Source organism: Poeciliopsis prolifica, unplaced genomic scaffold (assembly GCF_027474105.1).
Source record: "Poeciliopsis prolifica strain line A6 unplaced genomic scaffold, Auburn_PproV2 SCAFFOLD008, whole genome shotgun sequence".
NCBI classification, from domain to species: Eukaryota; Metazoa; Chordata; class Actinopteri; order Cyprinodontiformes; family Poeciliidae; genus Poeciliopsis; species Poeciliopsis prolifica.
Window position 1 is genome coordinate 4,366,697 of NW_026562383.1, and position 14,815 is coordinate 4,381,511.

A 14,815-nucleotide genomic window follows, 5' to 3' on the forward strand; every position below is an offset into this window, starting at 1 on the left:
ATAAACCACAACAAAATGTCGCATGGCGGACAAGAAACCCCAACTGAGAACATAAATATACAAAAAGTACATTTACAAGAAAAACAACAGGTCCAAGATTTGTGGTATTAAATTTTCAGTTTGTTTTCTTGAGTTTTAATGTTTTTAAATGATCTAGTTTCCCGTTATGTGGTTTCATTTTGATCTGCTTACCCGGAAACTTTGTGGGTGAAACACTGAGTCCCAATTGGTCAGATCAGGCGGCCTGTAACGAACCTGCAGCAGGTTCTTGTTTGTGTCACATTGTTCCAAGTGTTGAAGCTCCATTAATTAAATGCTTGTAGTTTGCTTGGATTGCTAAAACAAGACTCTAAATGTCTGTAGTAATTCAAATATCCTGTAGAAAGGACAACCATGACTGATACATTGATTAGGTAAATTGTGCAGCTCTAGGCCGTGTCGTGAATACTAAGAAATAATGCACAGTCTGAGATAAAAGAAAACATTAAAATAGACTATTCTGGCTCCAGTCTTTGATTTCACAGGAACAAACATAACCAGCCTTATCTCCGTTCCACAGCAGCTCAAATTAGTTAAAGTTTGGATTGTGCTGCTTTTAATTTCATCTGAAAGCAGCGTTTTATACAATATTCCCACTGTTCAATGCCTGCACGCTGGAAGAGAATGTGCAATTTTGTAAGAATTTAAACAAATAATCTTTTCCTTTCTGCCTAGCTGAGCTCAAAGCGGGTCACCAGAAGGAAAAGTCAATCACAGAAAGTTTTACAGCAGAATGTGTGACAAATGAAACCTATTTCCCAAGGCAACTAACTGCGAACAGCAGCAGAGGTTTTATTCCTGCTGTGTCTCATTTGAAACTTTCTTTGCTTTATAAATACTGCTGAAATTCAAGCATTCTTCAGTCACGATTTTTCTACTTCAAAGAACCAAGTCCCCTGTTTTCAAAGTTAAATAGATGAAGATCGCTGAGAGAAACATTTATCACAAAATATAAAATTTTACATGACAGGGTTTTTTTCTGTAAGTTCTTTCTCTGGGTACTCCAGGTCTCCAACAGAAACAATGCTAATATGTAGGGATGCACGATATTATCGGCATGGTATCAGTATTGGCCGATATTAGCTGTAAATTTTAATATTGTCCATTCCGTCGAAATAACTCCCCGATATAAAAAGCATCATTTTCATATGACAAATCGGCTCAGGCAACGTCAAATTTGAACTGCTTGACTGTCATCGTTTTCATGGAGGATCATTTTTTTTCTCACATTGAATAAATTTGAAATTAAACATAATGCAAGTTGAAAGTTGCATCTTTTTGTAGCATTTGTTTTTGGTAGCAGGCTAAATTAGCAAAGACAATGCAGTATTTTAATTCCACAGCAGAAAAAACCCATATAGTTTCAGTAAGTAGTTAAAGGAAAAAGTATTGTGAGTTTTAGTATATCAGCATACTGGACATTGACCAAAAATCCAATATTGTGCATTCCTGCCAATATGAAATGTAGTAAAAGTTTTAATTGATGTTTCAAACTTACCAGTTAGCTTTACTGGTCAGTAACAACTGCCTACTTACAGGAAGTAAGGAGCTAGCTAACAGGAAGTTCATTCTAAGATGTGTAATTTTTTAAAATTTCTACGTCCTTTTGTCAAGGCACTGTAGTGTTGATTGCATCTTTGCATCTAAATTATAAATGTTCATCAGTGCTGCGTTACTGTTTTATTTTAATGCTTCTGCCTAACAGCAAGAACGCACATCTATTTTTAATTTTATCAGTGCTCCCGAGTCCTCAGTTAGAAAAGTTGTATTGTCTGTCCAAAAATTACCCAGAAATCACTAAAAGACATCAAAACATAATTTGAATAATGTCAACATGTTAGATAAATGTTTCTAAATGTCACTACTGTAATGATCCTCTGTGTTTATCAAAGTCTAGATTTACAAAAATGACATAAAAGTAACATAAGTTTTTTCTTTACTTTATAGTTAAAGTAAAGAACTTTAAAAGTAAAGTATTTTTCTTTCCTTTATAGTTAAAGCACAGAAAAATACTTTAAGAAAAAATATATTAATATATAATATAATACATTTTTGATTTTCCACTGGTTTTGTTTTTGATTTTACCTCTAACTCACCAAGAACATGCCATTTTATTATGTTTTGTAAACTGTCTACATCAACAATTTAAATGGATCAAGAAGATTCAAGAAAAAAAACCCTAGTCAACAGCAATGTGTGAGACTGAAGCATCAAAAGCATCATTCAGCAACAGGTTTTTCTCCCCGCAGCCATGATTCATTTACGCCCACATTGTAATGAGAGGAGTTTGAAGCGTAGAGAAAAAGATATGTTAAGAGTTTCTTTACATTTATTTTTTTTAAGTTCCTAAAGGTCAGAAAAGTTGTCAAAAGTGAGGGTTTTCTGTTTTTCAAGGTGCATACTTTTCCAGTTTTACTTCTGGGTTTACCTCTGCTTCCTCCCACTGTCTCCAAAAAGATGCCTTAAAGTGACTGATTGGCCATTGTAGTTTGCAATTAGGTGCGAATACATACGTATGAATTGTTATCTGTAACACTGTATCTTTCTTGCTGGAAACCGACCCAAGATGGACTCCACCTCTTGCCCCATGACTGCAGCCAACATTAATCTAGAATGGATGATGCAAACGCTGCTTCAAAAATTACTCATACAATATCAAAACAGAAGAGAAAAAGAGAAAACTAACCTCTGATAAATGCCTGAACAGTGAACCCCAGGATTTACTGAGAAATTCCACCTTGAATTTAACTTTACAACCACTGACAAGCCATTGCATCACAGTATCACTGTTTCTGTCTATTGTGCAACTGAGTTTAAAGGGAAAAAATCCCTTTAAGCCACGTGATCCTTTAGACCCCGTAAGCCCCCAGGAGAGCTCTTAAGACTGGTTTGAATGAACCTGAAGGTTTGATGCAGAGCTGGGAATTTGCTGCATCATTTGCAGCAATCCAGTCCTGTGTTTCACTAACCAGGACTGGTTAGTGAAACATTGCTAGCTGTTAATTTTAGAAAAACTCTGACAAACCAGAAGGAGTATTTATACGACCTTAGTATTCAAATCCAGCACATAGCAGATTAGTTTTGATTAACCAACAACTTCAAAATAGTTCAGTGCATACCAGATGAGCAGTGGAAGAACTACTGTTTAATTCAGTGCGACAGGGACTGACATCGACAAACAGCGTGCGAAAAACAGATTTTAGTTCTATTTTAGTCAAGCTCGCTTTGGAGATATAATTTATGCTATCCTTTAAACTGTCTCACCCGGTACTCTGCTGACTGTTCATTTCCCTGACGAAGGAGCTGCATGAAAATGTCTTTTTTCCCCCCCGAGATGATATGTGCCCGTACAGCTTCAACAAGAAGATATCTACATGTAAGAGGTTAAGTATTAGGTTATACAAAGACAGAGGTGTAGTTTATAAAGAGCTTGACATTATTGTACAAAGTTTGATTTTATTGTTTTTTTAGTGTTAAGCATGTGTTTCTATTTTTGGAGTGAATTGTGGTAGAAGCTTTTGATTAGCACACAATGTCCAAAACAAATTATCCCTATGGGGACAATAACATATCTGTCAATCTGGCTAGTTATCTAGCTGCCCGGTTATTCATATGGATGGATAGATAGATGGGTACCTACCTATCTACCTCGAAAGATGGATAAATAGCTATCTGCGTATAGCTATATAATTAGCTAGCCAAGCAAGATACTGTCACATAAATTATCTGGTAAGACCTAAAGCTGGGAAATGTAAATTTGCATATATAAAAAATATGTAAATACTTATTTGTTACATTATTTTGAGACAGTATAATGTGAGACAGATAATCAGTGAAAGCTTCTGTGCATCTTTCCAGGGCTCTTATTGTCATCTGCAGAAATGCACCACTCCCAGGCAAAATCAACCAATCAGAGACAGGAGGCATGACTTAGTGCTGTCAATCACACACATGTATATTCTGCTAAATTGTGCTAATGGCTGAGAAACAACTTACCGTTGTAGGAAAGCAGCTAATTCGCAGTCATTGTTGGCAAAGCTAACTAGTCTTAGCGTTCATGTCGGGCTATGCTGTGGTGAACCAGTTGTTGTGAGCAGAGCATTCAAGCGTGATTGACAACACTAAGACCCGCCTCCTGGCTCTGATTGGTTGTTTCTGATAGAGTTGTGTATTTGTTAAGTAGGATCATAGGGGGTCGATTTCATTCACAGGTTATCTGTCTCATATTATAGTGTTACAAAGTAGTGATAATTTTAACAAACATGCAAAAAACTCCCCCAAAAACAACATATTGTTTATAAAAGTTACCCCAGCTTGAAGCCCACGTAATGAAGAAGGAATAGTTTGATGATCCATCACATTGACCCACCTGATGATGTGGAAGATGGCTGATATGAGGAGCTCGTTGTAGATGGCTACAGCAATGTACCGCGGCTCGTGGAAAGCAGAAGGGATGGTGCGGACGGCATAGCACAGGTACACACCCCACAGCAGGAACAGGAACTCGGCTGAAACAAAGACAGGCCAGCTGGTAAACGTTCACCGGATCTGAAGTTGTTTGAATGTCAAGTGCATTATTGTTTTCATTTTCTAAATTAAGAAAAGACAAATGAATAAAATATATCTAGATCTGCTTGATGTTCAACAGATGTGATTTTTTTCTTTATCTCAGTACGAATCCAGATGTTCTGTAAAGGTTTGTTAAAGAACATTTTTGTGCTTCAACATCAACCTGCCACCAGGTCTGGAAATAAAAATTAGCCACCTGACTATAATCCTTTGTATTTACATGTAAATGTCCATTAATACGAATTGTCCCTTTTTAAAACATAAACTTGAACTTAACAAACAAGCATCATGACGACTGAGAAACACAGCAGACAGTCAGGGAAGGGAAGTTGTGGAAAAATTGATGACAGTGTTATAAAAACAGTGTTATGGGGTATGCTAATTTTTTTACAATCTTGGACACTTTTCAGTAAACATGAACAGATAACCGACATTTGCCGATGCCTTCATTGTATCTTTCAGATGTTTTACGCTTCCAAAGTTCAACATTTACTTTGATTGGCTTCAGTTTTTTTGCTACAAAGTGTAAGAAATGAAAACATCGCAGAGCTGATTTCCTGTTATCTGCCCTCGCAACCACTGTGCTCTTCATAAAGCCCCTTGCTGAATATTTCCAGTCAAGAAGCCTTTTCCATTGGCGACCATATTTTCTACAATTCTCTGAGGAGCTGCAGACATTCTGTGCTTTACCTACCCTTAACTCCCTCCATAAAATAGTCATCTTTGTGAAAGCCTTGGCAATATGTACCCTTCAGGAAAACACTGTATCCACTGTGCTATCCATGGTCCTTGTATCAGACAGCTGTTAGTTCTCCTAACATGAAGGACATCAGGAATACTGTAAATGTAGCGCCATGTTAGTGAGTAGTTTCCAAACACTTCAAACACTACGGGTGAAGTAACCTCGTGCATTTAACCTTAAAGGAGCAGTGTCATGTATTTTTGGGGCACATACTGTCCTATTATTGAGCAAAGAAGTAACTATGTTACCTTCAGTTATAAAAATGCTACACATATCAAATATGACTTAAAAAAATTTTGTTTGATTAAGAAATCACGCAAGTCTGTCCATGTGATGTCATTGAAGAAAATAGGTGCCATCATCCTCCAACTACTTCCTGTCTTCTTCGTGGTTTGCACCAGTGGCGACGACTGGTTGTGGTATTTGTGAAAAACAATCTAAAAAAGCACATACCACTAAAGGACATTGAAATTGATGGGTGTAACAGTAAAAAAGGTTTAAAGGGTTTGAATAGTCCTTCACACAACAATATGCTGCTTTAAATACGGTTAAACTTTCAACCCCTCCTCCAAATCTTATTATAAAGCAATAAAGAATTATAGATTAATCCTCTTCCCATGACGGCAGTGTTTGTTATCCTCTTATCATGGAGCCGAGTTATAAAATAGGATAATTTACAGAAAGGACATTGAGAAGAGACAACTGCCTTCATTGTTACAGGACAATATTTCAGAAAAGGCGATCCAGTGTTTGGCTGCAGATAGCTCATTATCACCTAATGAAATTTCAAAGTATCAAAAAATCTAAAGTAATTATTGTAGCGCGCAAAGCAACAGAGTCTGTCTCTGCACTGTGAAATTATGTTGTGGATTTACAGAGTGTAATCCCCAAAGATTAGCACAAAAATAAAAACATCATCTATCACTGGCAGAAACAGTCATTTGGAATATGAATTTAATTTTGCACTCTTTTTATGAACTTTCCAATGAGGCTCAAAGTGAAGCAGTGACTTTTTTTTAGATTGTTTCTTTTTTTCTGTTTGCAAAATTAAAGAACTATCACAAATAACACAGAAGGCCTGTCACCGTAACAAATTTTGCTGGACAAAACAGAACGATTTGTTTTGAAAGAACACAACACTGGGGCTGGAAAGCATTCTAAATAACAAAAACAACAAATGGATTGTGACGTCTCAGAAAGCAAAACTGCACTTCAAATAATAATAATCATTCAGTTTACACAAGAAAAACAGGTGAAAGTGCCAAAAAGTGCAAACTAACTAATTTGTACTGGGTGACAAATGTTTCTCAAAATGGCAGCTTTTCAAAAATATTAGAGCAACAATTGTTGTCCAAGTAAAAATTAGCGTGCTTATTTTAATTTATCATGTGGTTTTATTTGCTTATTGTGACTGGTTGAGGTATTAAATCTCAGTCTTATTTTTAATTAATATTTAGGAGTATGCACAGTCTTTAAGTCATCACTAATTACATAGAAACTATCCATTTGTCCAAACATGATGCAAAAACACACACACAGATGTGTTTCTGTTTGCTATTCTCCAATGGCTGATGTAAATCTGGGCTGCAACTAATGATTATTGTAGCTATCGATTAATCAAGTATTCAGACGATTAATCAGTTAATCGGGTAAAAAATTTTTAGCACATTCTACAGATGTATCACCTAAGCACTTAAGCCCGTTTGTGCAATATTAAAAATACATTAAAGGACACAACAACAAAACAATAAATTCCCTTTTTAAATAATAAAATAAATATTTTATTGCCTGAAATGTAAAACTGTTGCATTCCTGTAGTAAACCTGATCTGGCTAAAGCTACAGCTATAACGCCTGGGGAGTTTTGGCTAAAACAGTCTTTAAGTCATATAAAAATATATATGTATTTCAGGAAGAAATAACAATTGCATCACGCAGGTGCATATAAATGATTCACACAAACTTTTTAAAATGTTTTTTACAGAGGGCTTTTCTACAACACTTGTCAACATTAAAAAGCAAGCCAAAACAGGAAGAGGAAACAGGGCTGCTTTTCAAAAATGGGGTGTCATGCAGCATTGATGAAATGCTCCGCGGGTGCTTCAGCAGGTGCTCCCTGTCCCTCTGCAGCCTCTGCAGCACATCAGCGTGTTCTCTCCGGCTGTCAGAGCAAACAGCAGGGCTTCCTCTTTTGCTAGCTTGTCTACACACATTCAGAGGAACAACCGGAGGGATTCCTGTGCACGCTTCGTTTCGGAGCGCGCACATTTGTTTGAAGATGTCGCCGGTTTGCAGAAGCACACACACAAACACACACTTTCTCTCTGTAGATACTTTGTGCCGTCTCCAGAGTGTCCTTAGCTGTTCTCCCACCACATGTTTGTCTTTCTGAAGTTCTGGTGGTAGAAATGTCTCTCCGCATCGTTGGCTACAACCCACCAGCATCCCTGCTCTCCTTCACTCCCTCTCTTCTTTCCCTGCCACCTCCAGTCTCTCAGTCTGCATGTCTGTCAGTTTTCAGTAGGATTTCTGAGGGATTCATCGTTTCTCCCTTTCCAAACAGGATTAGTCTCCCCTGCTGCCAGACTGGCTCCAGTGAGGTGCACATCGCTGCCTCCTGCTTCTGGAATCAGTCACCGAAGAACAAGCACTGTAACACAAGCTGAAGGCCATCTGGGTCATCTTGAACAGAAACACAGCAGGGGTCCAGGAATTTATGATGAGGGCGGTATGGTTTAGGGCGAAAGGTACGAGCTCAGGAAGCTTTAGCCACACAATCCAGGACAACAACGAGGAACTGACAATTTTATTTGGTACATGTTCTCTGAAGATGAGTCTCCTAAATATGTATGTGTGTTGGTGATAAGATGCAAAGCAAGCGTTCAAAAAAAGGGGTTATATAAGAAGAGTTATGATCTGAAATTCTCTATATACACTTCTTATGAAGCGAAAACAATGCCATTTGTCAAAACATCAATAGTGCACAAACACGTACATGTAGTACATGTTTATTTCTGTTTCCTCTGTTACCATTGTTGCTGTAAATCTGGACTGCAGGTAGCGATTATTTTTAGTTAGCATTTAACCGACTATTCTGACTGAAGAGCCCTGAAGAGATTACTCCATCATATAACACTTATTAAGTGACTTGTGTGGAGAAAAGGCAAATTGTACTCCTGAAATATATAATTTCACATTCAATTTTGAAATTGTGAAAGTGCTTTGAATTGCAGCCTGAAACTGTCAGTTTTGAAAGAGCTAGTGTGTTTTGTAGCCCTTTGAGTCTTTCTTAAATAAAAAGCTCTTTTCATCTACAAAAGGAACCACATAAAAGCAGAGAGGTTTATCAGATTTAGACGAGGTCACAATGGTACCCGTTTATGTCTGCTACATTTGAGCAAGACTCCAATATGTAAAGTTTTGCAGATAAATGGAAGAAGTCAAACTAAAGTGGCACCTGTAAGTGTGACTATATGCTTGGATGTTCGGTTTTGGAATGACCTACACATAAAAACACGAGGACGCCATGTTTACAACAAATATGAAGAAAAAAGAGTAAAAGACCTATAAAAAGGCAAATGACTGACATTCCTTCAGGCAATTTATACCACCAATTCCAACAATAACCTCTGTCAGAGGGCGGCGCCAAACACACAACAGACCAAGATTACGAGAAGAGGAAAGGCAACAACGAAACTAGACATTACGGGAGTGATCAGATTATTTTATATCTCAGGTGCATGTACACTAAAACGTGCAGCTATTCTGGTGAAAAATGCGTTCGTTTTTCTCTTGAACATGGGAGTGATCGAAACGACTGAAAAATGTTCCTATTTTTCAGTCGAGTAAATATGCCAGTTATGTGGGGCAGGTGATTTAATTCACCCGTTTGCCAACGCATACCCACATCTCTATTTCATCCCATCCTACCTATTTTTCATTCCTGAAAATAAACCACTTTGTACCTGAATGGCAAAAGCTTGTGCTAAACTGCCTTATTTATGGAGGAAAATGGTCACTAAAATGCACAATTCTCAAGCCCTATCAGCTGAAAACATTGTATTACCTTCTATTATTATTCTAATTATATCGTTACACCTCCTCACAGCAGGCTGTGAGTAGATTAAAGAAAATGTATTTAAAGTGTTGGTTGTCAAAGCGGATATGAAAGACCCCCACCGGCAGGAGCAAATCGATTCACGGTGGACACAAAACGTCTCACAGGAGGTGCCGTCATTTCTGCGTTCAACTGAGGAAAATGGTGGCAAGTCCAAACGACCAGAACCAGACAGAAAAGCCAACAAGATGGTCACAAAGCAAAAGAAGAGAGAGGATGTGCTCGAGTTCAGACGGACAGAGCAAAACTATTTAGTGTCATTTATCCAGCAGGACTCTCAACCCAACACGGCATCAGTCAAGTGGACAAGAAGTGGTTAAAAACTCAAGAGCTACTTTACTCAACAAGCTGCCAAAAATCTTACCACATGTGTTTGATGTTTGTTTATGCACTATGAAAATCACCTTTAACTATCCAGAGATAAGAAACTGTAGCGCCAAGCTGGCAGAAGACAGGAGGAAAGGATTAATCGTGTTTGATTGATCACTGAAATAATTTAGTCATTGATCAATCATTAAATCAAATATACAGACTAAAAAAAGGACCTTTGACCGAAAAGCAACACATTTATAGCAGTAGAAACTGAACAAAAAACATTTGAGATAAAAACACCTTTGTCTGTGTATGTGTTCTGGCTCACATTTCTACATATGAAATGTGGAAATATGAGCTTCAGGCATTTTTATTTTCTTTTTTAAAGACTTGTTTATTTGTTTATTTTAATGTATTTCTAATATTTTAAAAAAAAGGTCAAATAAATTATTTGTAGAAGGTGGCAATTTTTAAAATCTGATTAATTGATTAATAATCAGAGTAATCGATTGCTAAAATAATCGCTAGTTGCAGCCTTAATCTCGACGGACAATAATGACATGAGCTGATGAAAACCTGAGGTACAAACATAAAAAAACATAAACACAAATAATACCCCTTGACCTTTTCTCTGTTAGATTTATATTTCTCCAAACATTTCTCAGCTGAACTCCCATGACAAAGCAGTTGTTTGTAAAGTAACGAGATTACAATTGACTCCCAAGCATGGAAGTCAGGGTCACTTTCCTCTTGACCAAACTGCCAAAAAATAAATAAAAAGCCCACACACACACTCACCCACTCCCATCATGTAGTCCCATCGGTCCAGCAGGCACATGCTGAACTGCATCCCCTCTGGTGTGAAGCCTGCGACTATCAGACTGCGACTCAGCTCCGGGCTCTGGCACACAGCCGAGGTCCAGGCCACCAGGAACCACAGCACCACGAGGAGAATCACCGCCAACAGCCGCAGGACGCGCCAGCTGGTCATGTAAGGCGTCCTCTGGGCCGTCCGGGAGAGGAACACCTTCAGGACCCTGAGGGAAGGAAACACGGTTTGAATCTGGAAAAACTCCATGATTATTCCCCAAATTATTAAATTATTTCTGAGAAGTAGATGTTTCATTTGACATTTTCAGTTTACTTGTCCATTAATTATTAGATCGTTGCTTCAGTCAACATTCCCACATGAACAGGAACATCTCCATTTCAGTTTTATTTATTCAAGTCTAACTAGCGTGCTGTGCTCCTGTACCGGATGAAGTGGAAAGCAAACGGAAGAAACGTTTTTGTTCATAAAATATAAAATACAACAATCTGAATCTGTTTTCAGTCCAAATTCGCTACTGACGTGTTTGGAACAATGCATGGGTGGTTTATTCATAAGATGCCAGGTCTTGGTGGAGAAATTCCCACACACATGACTCACGCATGTTGCTCTGCTGAATGATGCAGTCGTAACCGACACTGGTTTCAGTTCAACAATCCCAGCCGTTCGCTCTGAAAGCACACATGGCCCAGGAGCTCTGCAGCTTCACTTGTACGAAACGAAGGGGGAAAGAAATTATCCATAGTGGTGGATTTGTGGTTGGATGTGAATTGTGGAGATGTTGTCTGAAAATGACTGCTTGCTCTGTACTTTGCATTGATTGACAAACAGCACTTCTTACAGTGGCAGTAAGTCACTTTTAGAAAAAAATATATTTTCCAGATTTGTTAAAACTGTGACTTGGTCATGACAGTTTGGTATGAGAATCAAGCTCCTCTGCAATTTCCCTGCTCTGTGCTAACTAGAAATAACCAATCAGAGCAAGGAGGAGGGTCTTAGTGCTGCCAATCAAGCTTGTATACATGCTGCTCACACCCTCCCTCTTGCTCTCTGCTATGCTACAGCTTCTCCCCATCAGCAGAGCATGTCGTGAATGCTAGGGCGAGTTAGCATGGGCACAGATGATGAAAGCAGTGTTCCTGGAATGACAAGTTGTTTCTCCGCCACGAGAACATTTAGCAAAAGCACACAAGCATGATTCACAGCGCCTGATGGTGCCAGTGCATTTCTTCAGACATCAGCACTGGGAGAAGGTGGAGGAACTCAAATTTTTCACAGATTGTTTGTCTTATATTTTACTGTCTGTACATGGTGACTGTTTTAATAAATAAGTAAAAAGTTTAAAAGTCACATACTGCAGCTTTAAGGCTTTTGTCTTGCCACATTTATGAATTGCAAATCTCATAGTTCTACTACAGACAGATTCAGAGTTGAACCTAAACTTGAGCTGTAAATCTCTGCAGCTTCTCTTTTGAGCTTTTCTGACTAACTTTCTCCAGTCTAGCTACAGAGAACCTCCATGCTTTAGTGGGTTTGCAAGTGTGGTTTTTTATTTATGTATTATTTCCTTACAGGGTTTTGCATAACTTTGTGTTGGCCTGCATCTCAAAATTTCAATACCTTTAATCAGCAATGAAGTCTGAAAAATATGTCATTCCCTGTTTATAATGCTCCTCATTGGCAGTCCAGTCTGTGACCAATCCGTTTCATCTGATATCCAGTCGGACCGCTCAGGCTGTAAGAGTTTTCCCCTGAGGCACACTTTCCATCCAACAAGCTTGCAAAAAGAAATAATAATAAAAAAAGTCAAATTGGTAATTTTGCCAAGAGAACTTTCTGGTCAATCTTTGACCTCCTTCTCCCAGCTCAGTAATACTTGCTGCAAGCTGCAGATTAGGAAGCCAGAGTGTGTGTGTCTGTGTGTGTATGAATGCAGGCAGACGTGGAAAGATCAGACCTGATGTGAAATGTAAATGTGCGTACGGGCCAAAAAAGCATGCAATCTTTGAGAGGGAGCTGAATTATTGAAACAGAGAAAGAAGCAGAAGAGATGGTGGGATAGGAGACGTCGAGTGAGAAGTCGGTTTTGCCTATTTTTAGTTTTTGCTTTCAATTTAATATCACCATCAGAATAATTCATAGTAGAAGAAAAAAGAGAAACGTCTCAGATACAGATTACGCTCTTTGTTGTCGTTAACTCATCCGTACCTGTACAGCTTGAGGATGATGGTGCCGTACGCGATGGCGAATCCCAGGAGGCGGACCCACCTCAGGAGGACGCATCGGAACACGCTGGGGTTGAAGTACAGGATCATCACCTGGAACGAGAGACAAACACCAGCATTCTTGGTTTGGGTTTCATAAGTATGCTGCAAAAACGCAAAATCTTCAGAGTATTTTTGGTTTAGTGTCTAGTTCTGGTTTTAATTAGTTTAGTGCAGGAGTTAGCAAACTATTTTATGCCACGCCCCCGCCAAACAGCACTAGCTTTTATTCGGGAACCCCTTAGGCAAGCCCACAGACACTGCACAGACAGTGCTGTTTAAAACTAGTGCTGGTTTTAAGCATCTAGTTCAAAACAATAGCACAAAACTAGAAATGTACTAAGAAATTTACACTATAAACTTGACCAGAAAATGTTGTGTTTTTGAAGTGATATAATGTCATACATATCACGTTTCTCTCGTTCACAAAAAAACAAAAAAACAGAAATGCAGTGTTCACTAAGAGAGAAGCAGAGCTGGAGGCAGACCTGGCATCACAGAGAGCTCACGCCTCCACAGCTCACATCGACTGAAGGAAGCATGTGGGTTATATGTAGGGCACGACATTAAATCTCACGCAAAATTCTGCATTTTCTTCTCTTGTTTTTCCAGAAATACATATTGATGTTCTGACCTGATCCAGTCTCGAATCGTCTCTCCAGTTTGTCACAAAGCTTTGAATTTGGTGAGAGCTCATAAATTATTGCTTCACCTTTTTCTATTCAGATGTGAAGATTTTTTTCCCCCTGCAACTATTACCTGAAGTAGGGTGCGATGGAGGCTAATGGTGGCAAGTCTGGCATATCGAGAAAAGTCTGTGCTTCCATTTGGACGTCTGCATTACACTTCATTAGCGTGCAGCTCAGCAGGACGCCGCGTATTAAATCTCCTGCGGCCATCGTTCTGAACTAAATGAAGCTTGGATCAGCCACTTAATTGGTACGCACCTTCCTGATCATTTATGCATGGCCCTTTCAGGAATTTGCATTATTTTTGCGGTTTAGGAAAGTCTGAAGAAAATTACAATGCCCTTTTCCTTCCACTGAGGCAATGTTTGGAAGGAAGTTTGTGATTGTTAAAGTTTCTGTGAAATGTAAGTCTGTGAAATGTAAGGCAACTTGGAGCAAAATATGAAAGTTAGAAAATAAAAATATCTTTTGACTTAGAAGGTTTAGCCAGAAAAACAGATTACAGCATTGGTCTTGGTGCTGTAAAGATTCAGGTTTCAATAGCTACTCACAAGATAGCTTGGCCGTTGCCTTCCTATGCAATTCTGCTTGATTCTCATCTCCCTTCATTGCTCCGTCTTGTATTTCTCCCACCAACTTGGATTTCTCTGGGACAATTTCAACCAATCAGTGAAAAGGAGAAGTTGTGAACAATGAGGTCAATTTTCTGTACTCTGACTGTAGTTTTAGAAATGGCAGTAGAAGAAATTAACAAAGCCGTTCTGCTCATGTTGGCCATGTTTTAAAGTATTAAATTAACATCAGCAGCCATCTTGTTTGGCTCAGCACTTCTCTCTTCGCAGTGGAAGACAGTTGTTTACAGAGCAGGAAATTTCTGGTAAGCTTCATAGCACTAATTAGCACATTAGATACCAACAACCAAAAGTTAGCCATTAGGTAAAGTTTAAAATAATACATAGTGCATTACACCTTTTTAATGTATCGCAAACGTAACAACATAACCCAGTGCATCCTATTTCCTGAATAATAATTCAGTAAAAGTGTTTACAATCAGAAGCTTTTTCCAATTTGCTGCGTCACTGATTGTTACAGGAGACACTTCCTGCCCAGAGCCTCCTCTATGAAGAAAGTTAGATAGCAGGAGTTACTTCAACAACTCACTTCTCTTTAGGAGCAATATTTTTTCTTTTGTTTTTCGGGGATCAGTCAAGGCAGAAACGATATTCCCTGGCAGCTGTCAACTCTGTTTGGAAAA

General features: G+C 38.6%; 1 protein-coding gene across 1 annotated transcript in view; it reads right to left on the minus strand.

Moving 5' to 3' along the window:
• The window catches only part of LOC129362059 (probable G-protein coupled receptor 158), a 71,049-nt gene that overhangs the window by 12,022 nt on the left and 44,212 nt on the right, over positions 1–14,815 (minus strand). The window contains exons 6-8 of the mRNA XM_055033381.1: positions 12,816–12,925; positions 10,577–10,815; positions 4,409–4,547 (exon numbers count right to left, since the gene is read on the minus strand). Of these exons, the coding sequence (XP_054889356.1) occupies positions 4,409–4,547; positions 10,577–10,815; positions 12,816–12,925 (488 nt within the window). The remainder of the gene's footprint in view (positions 1–4,408; positions 4,548–10,576; positions 10,816–12,815; positions 12,926–14,815) is intronic.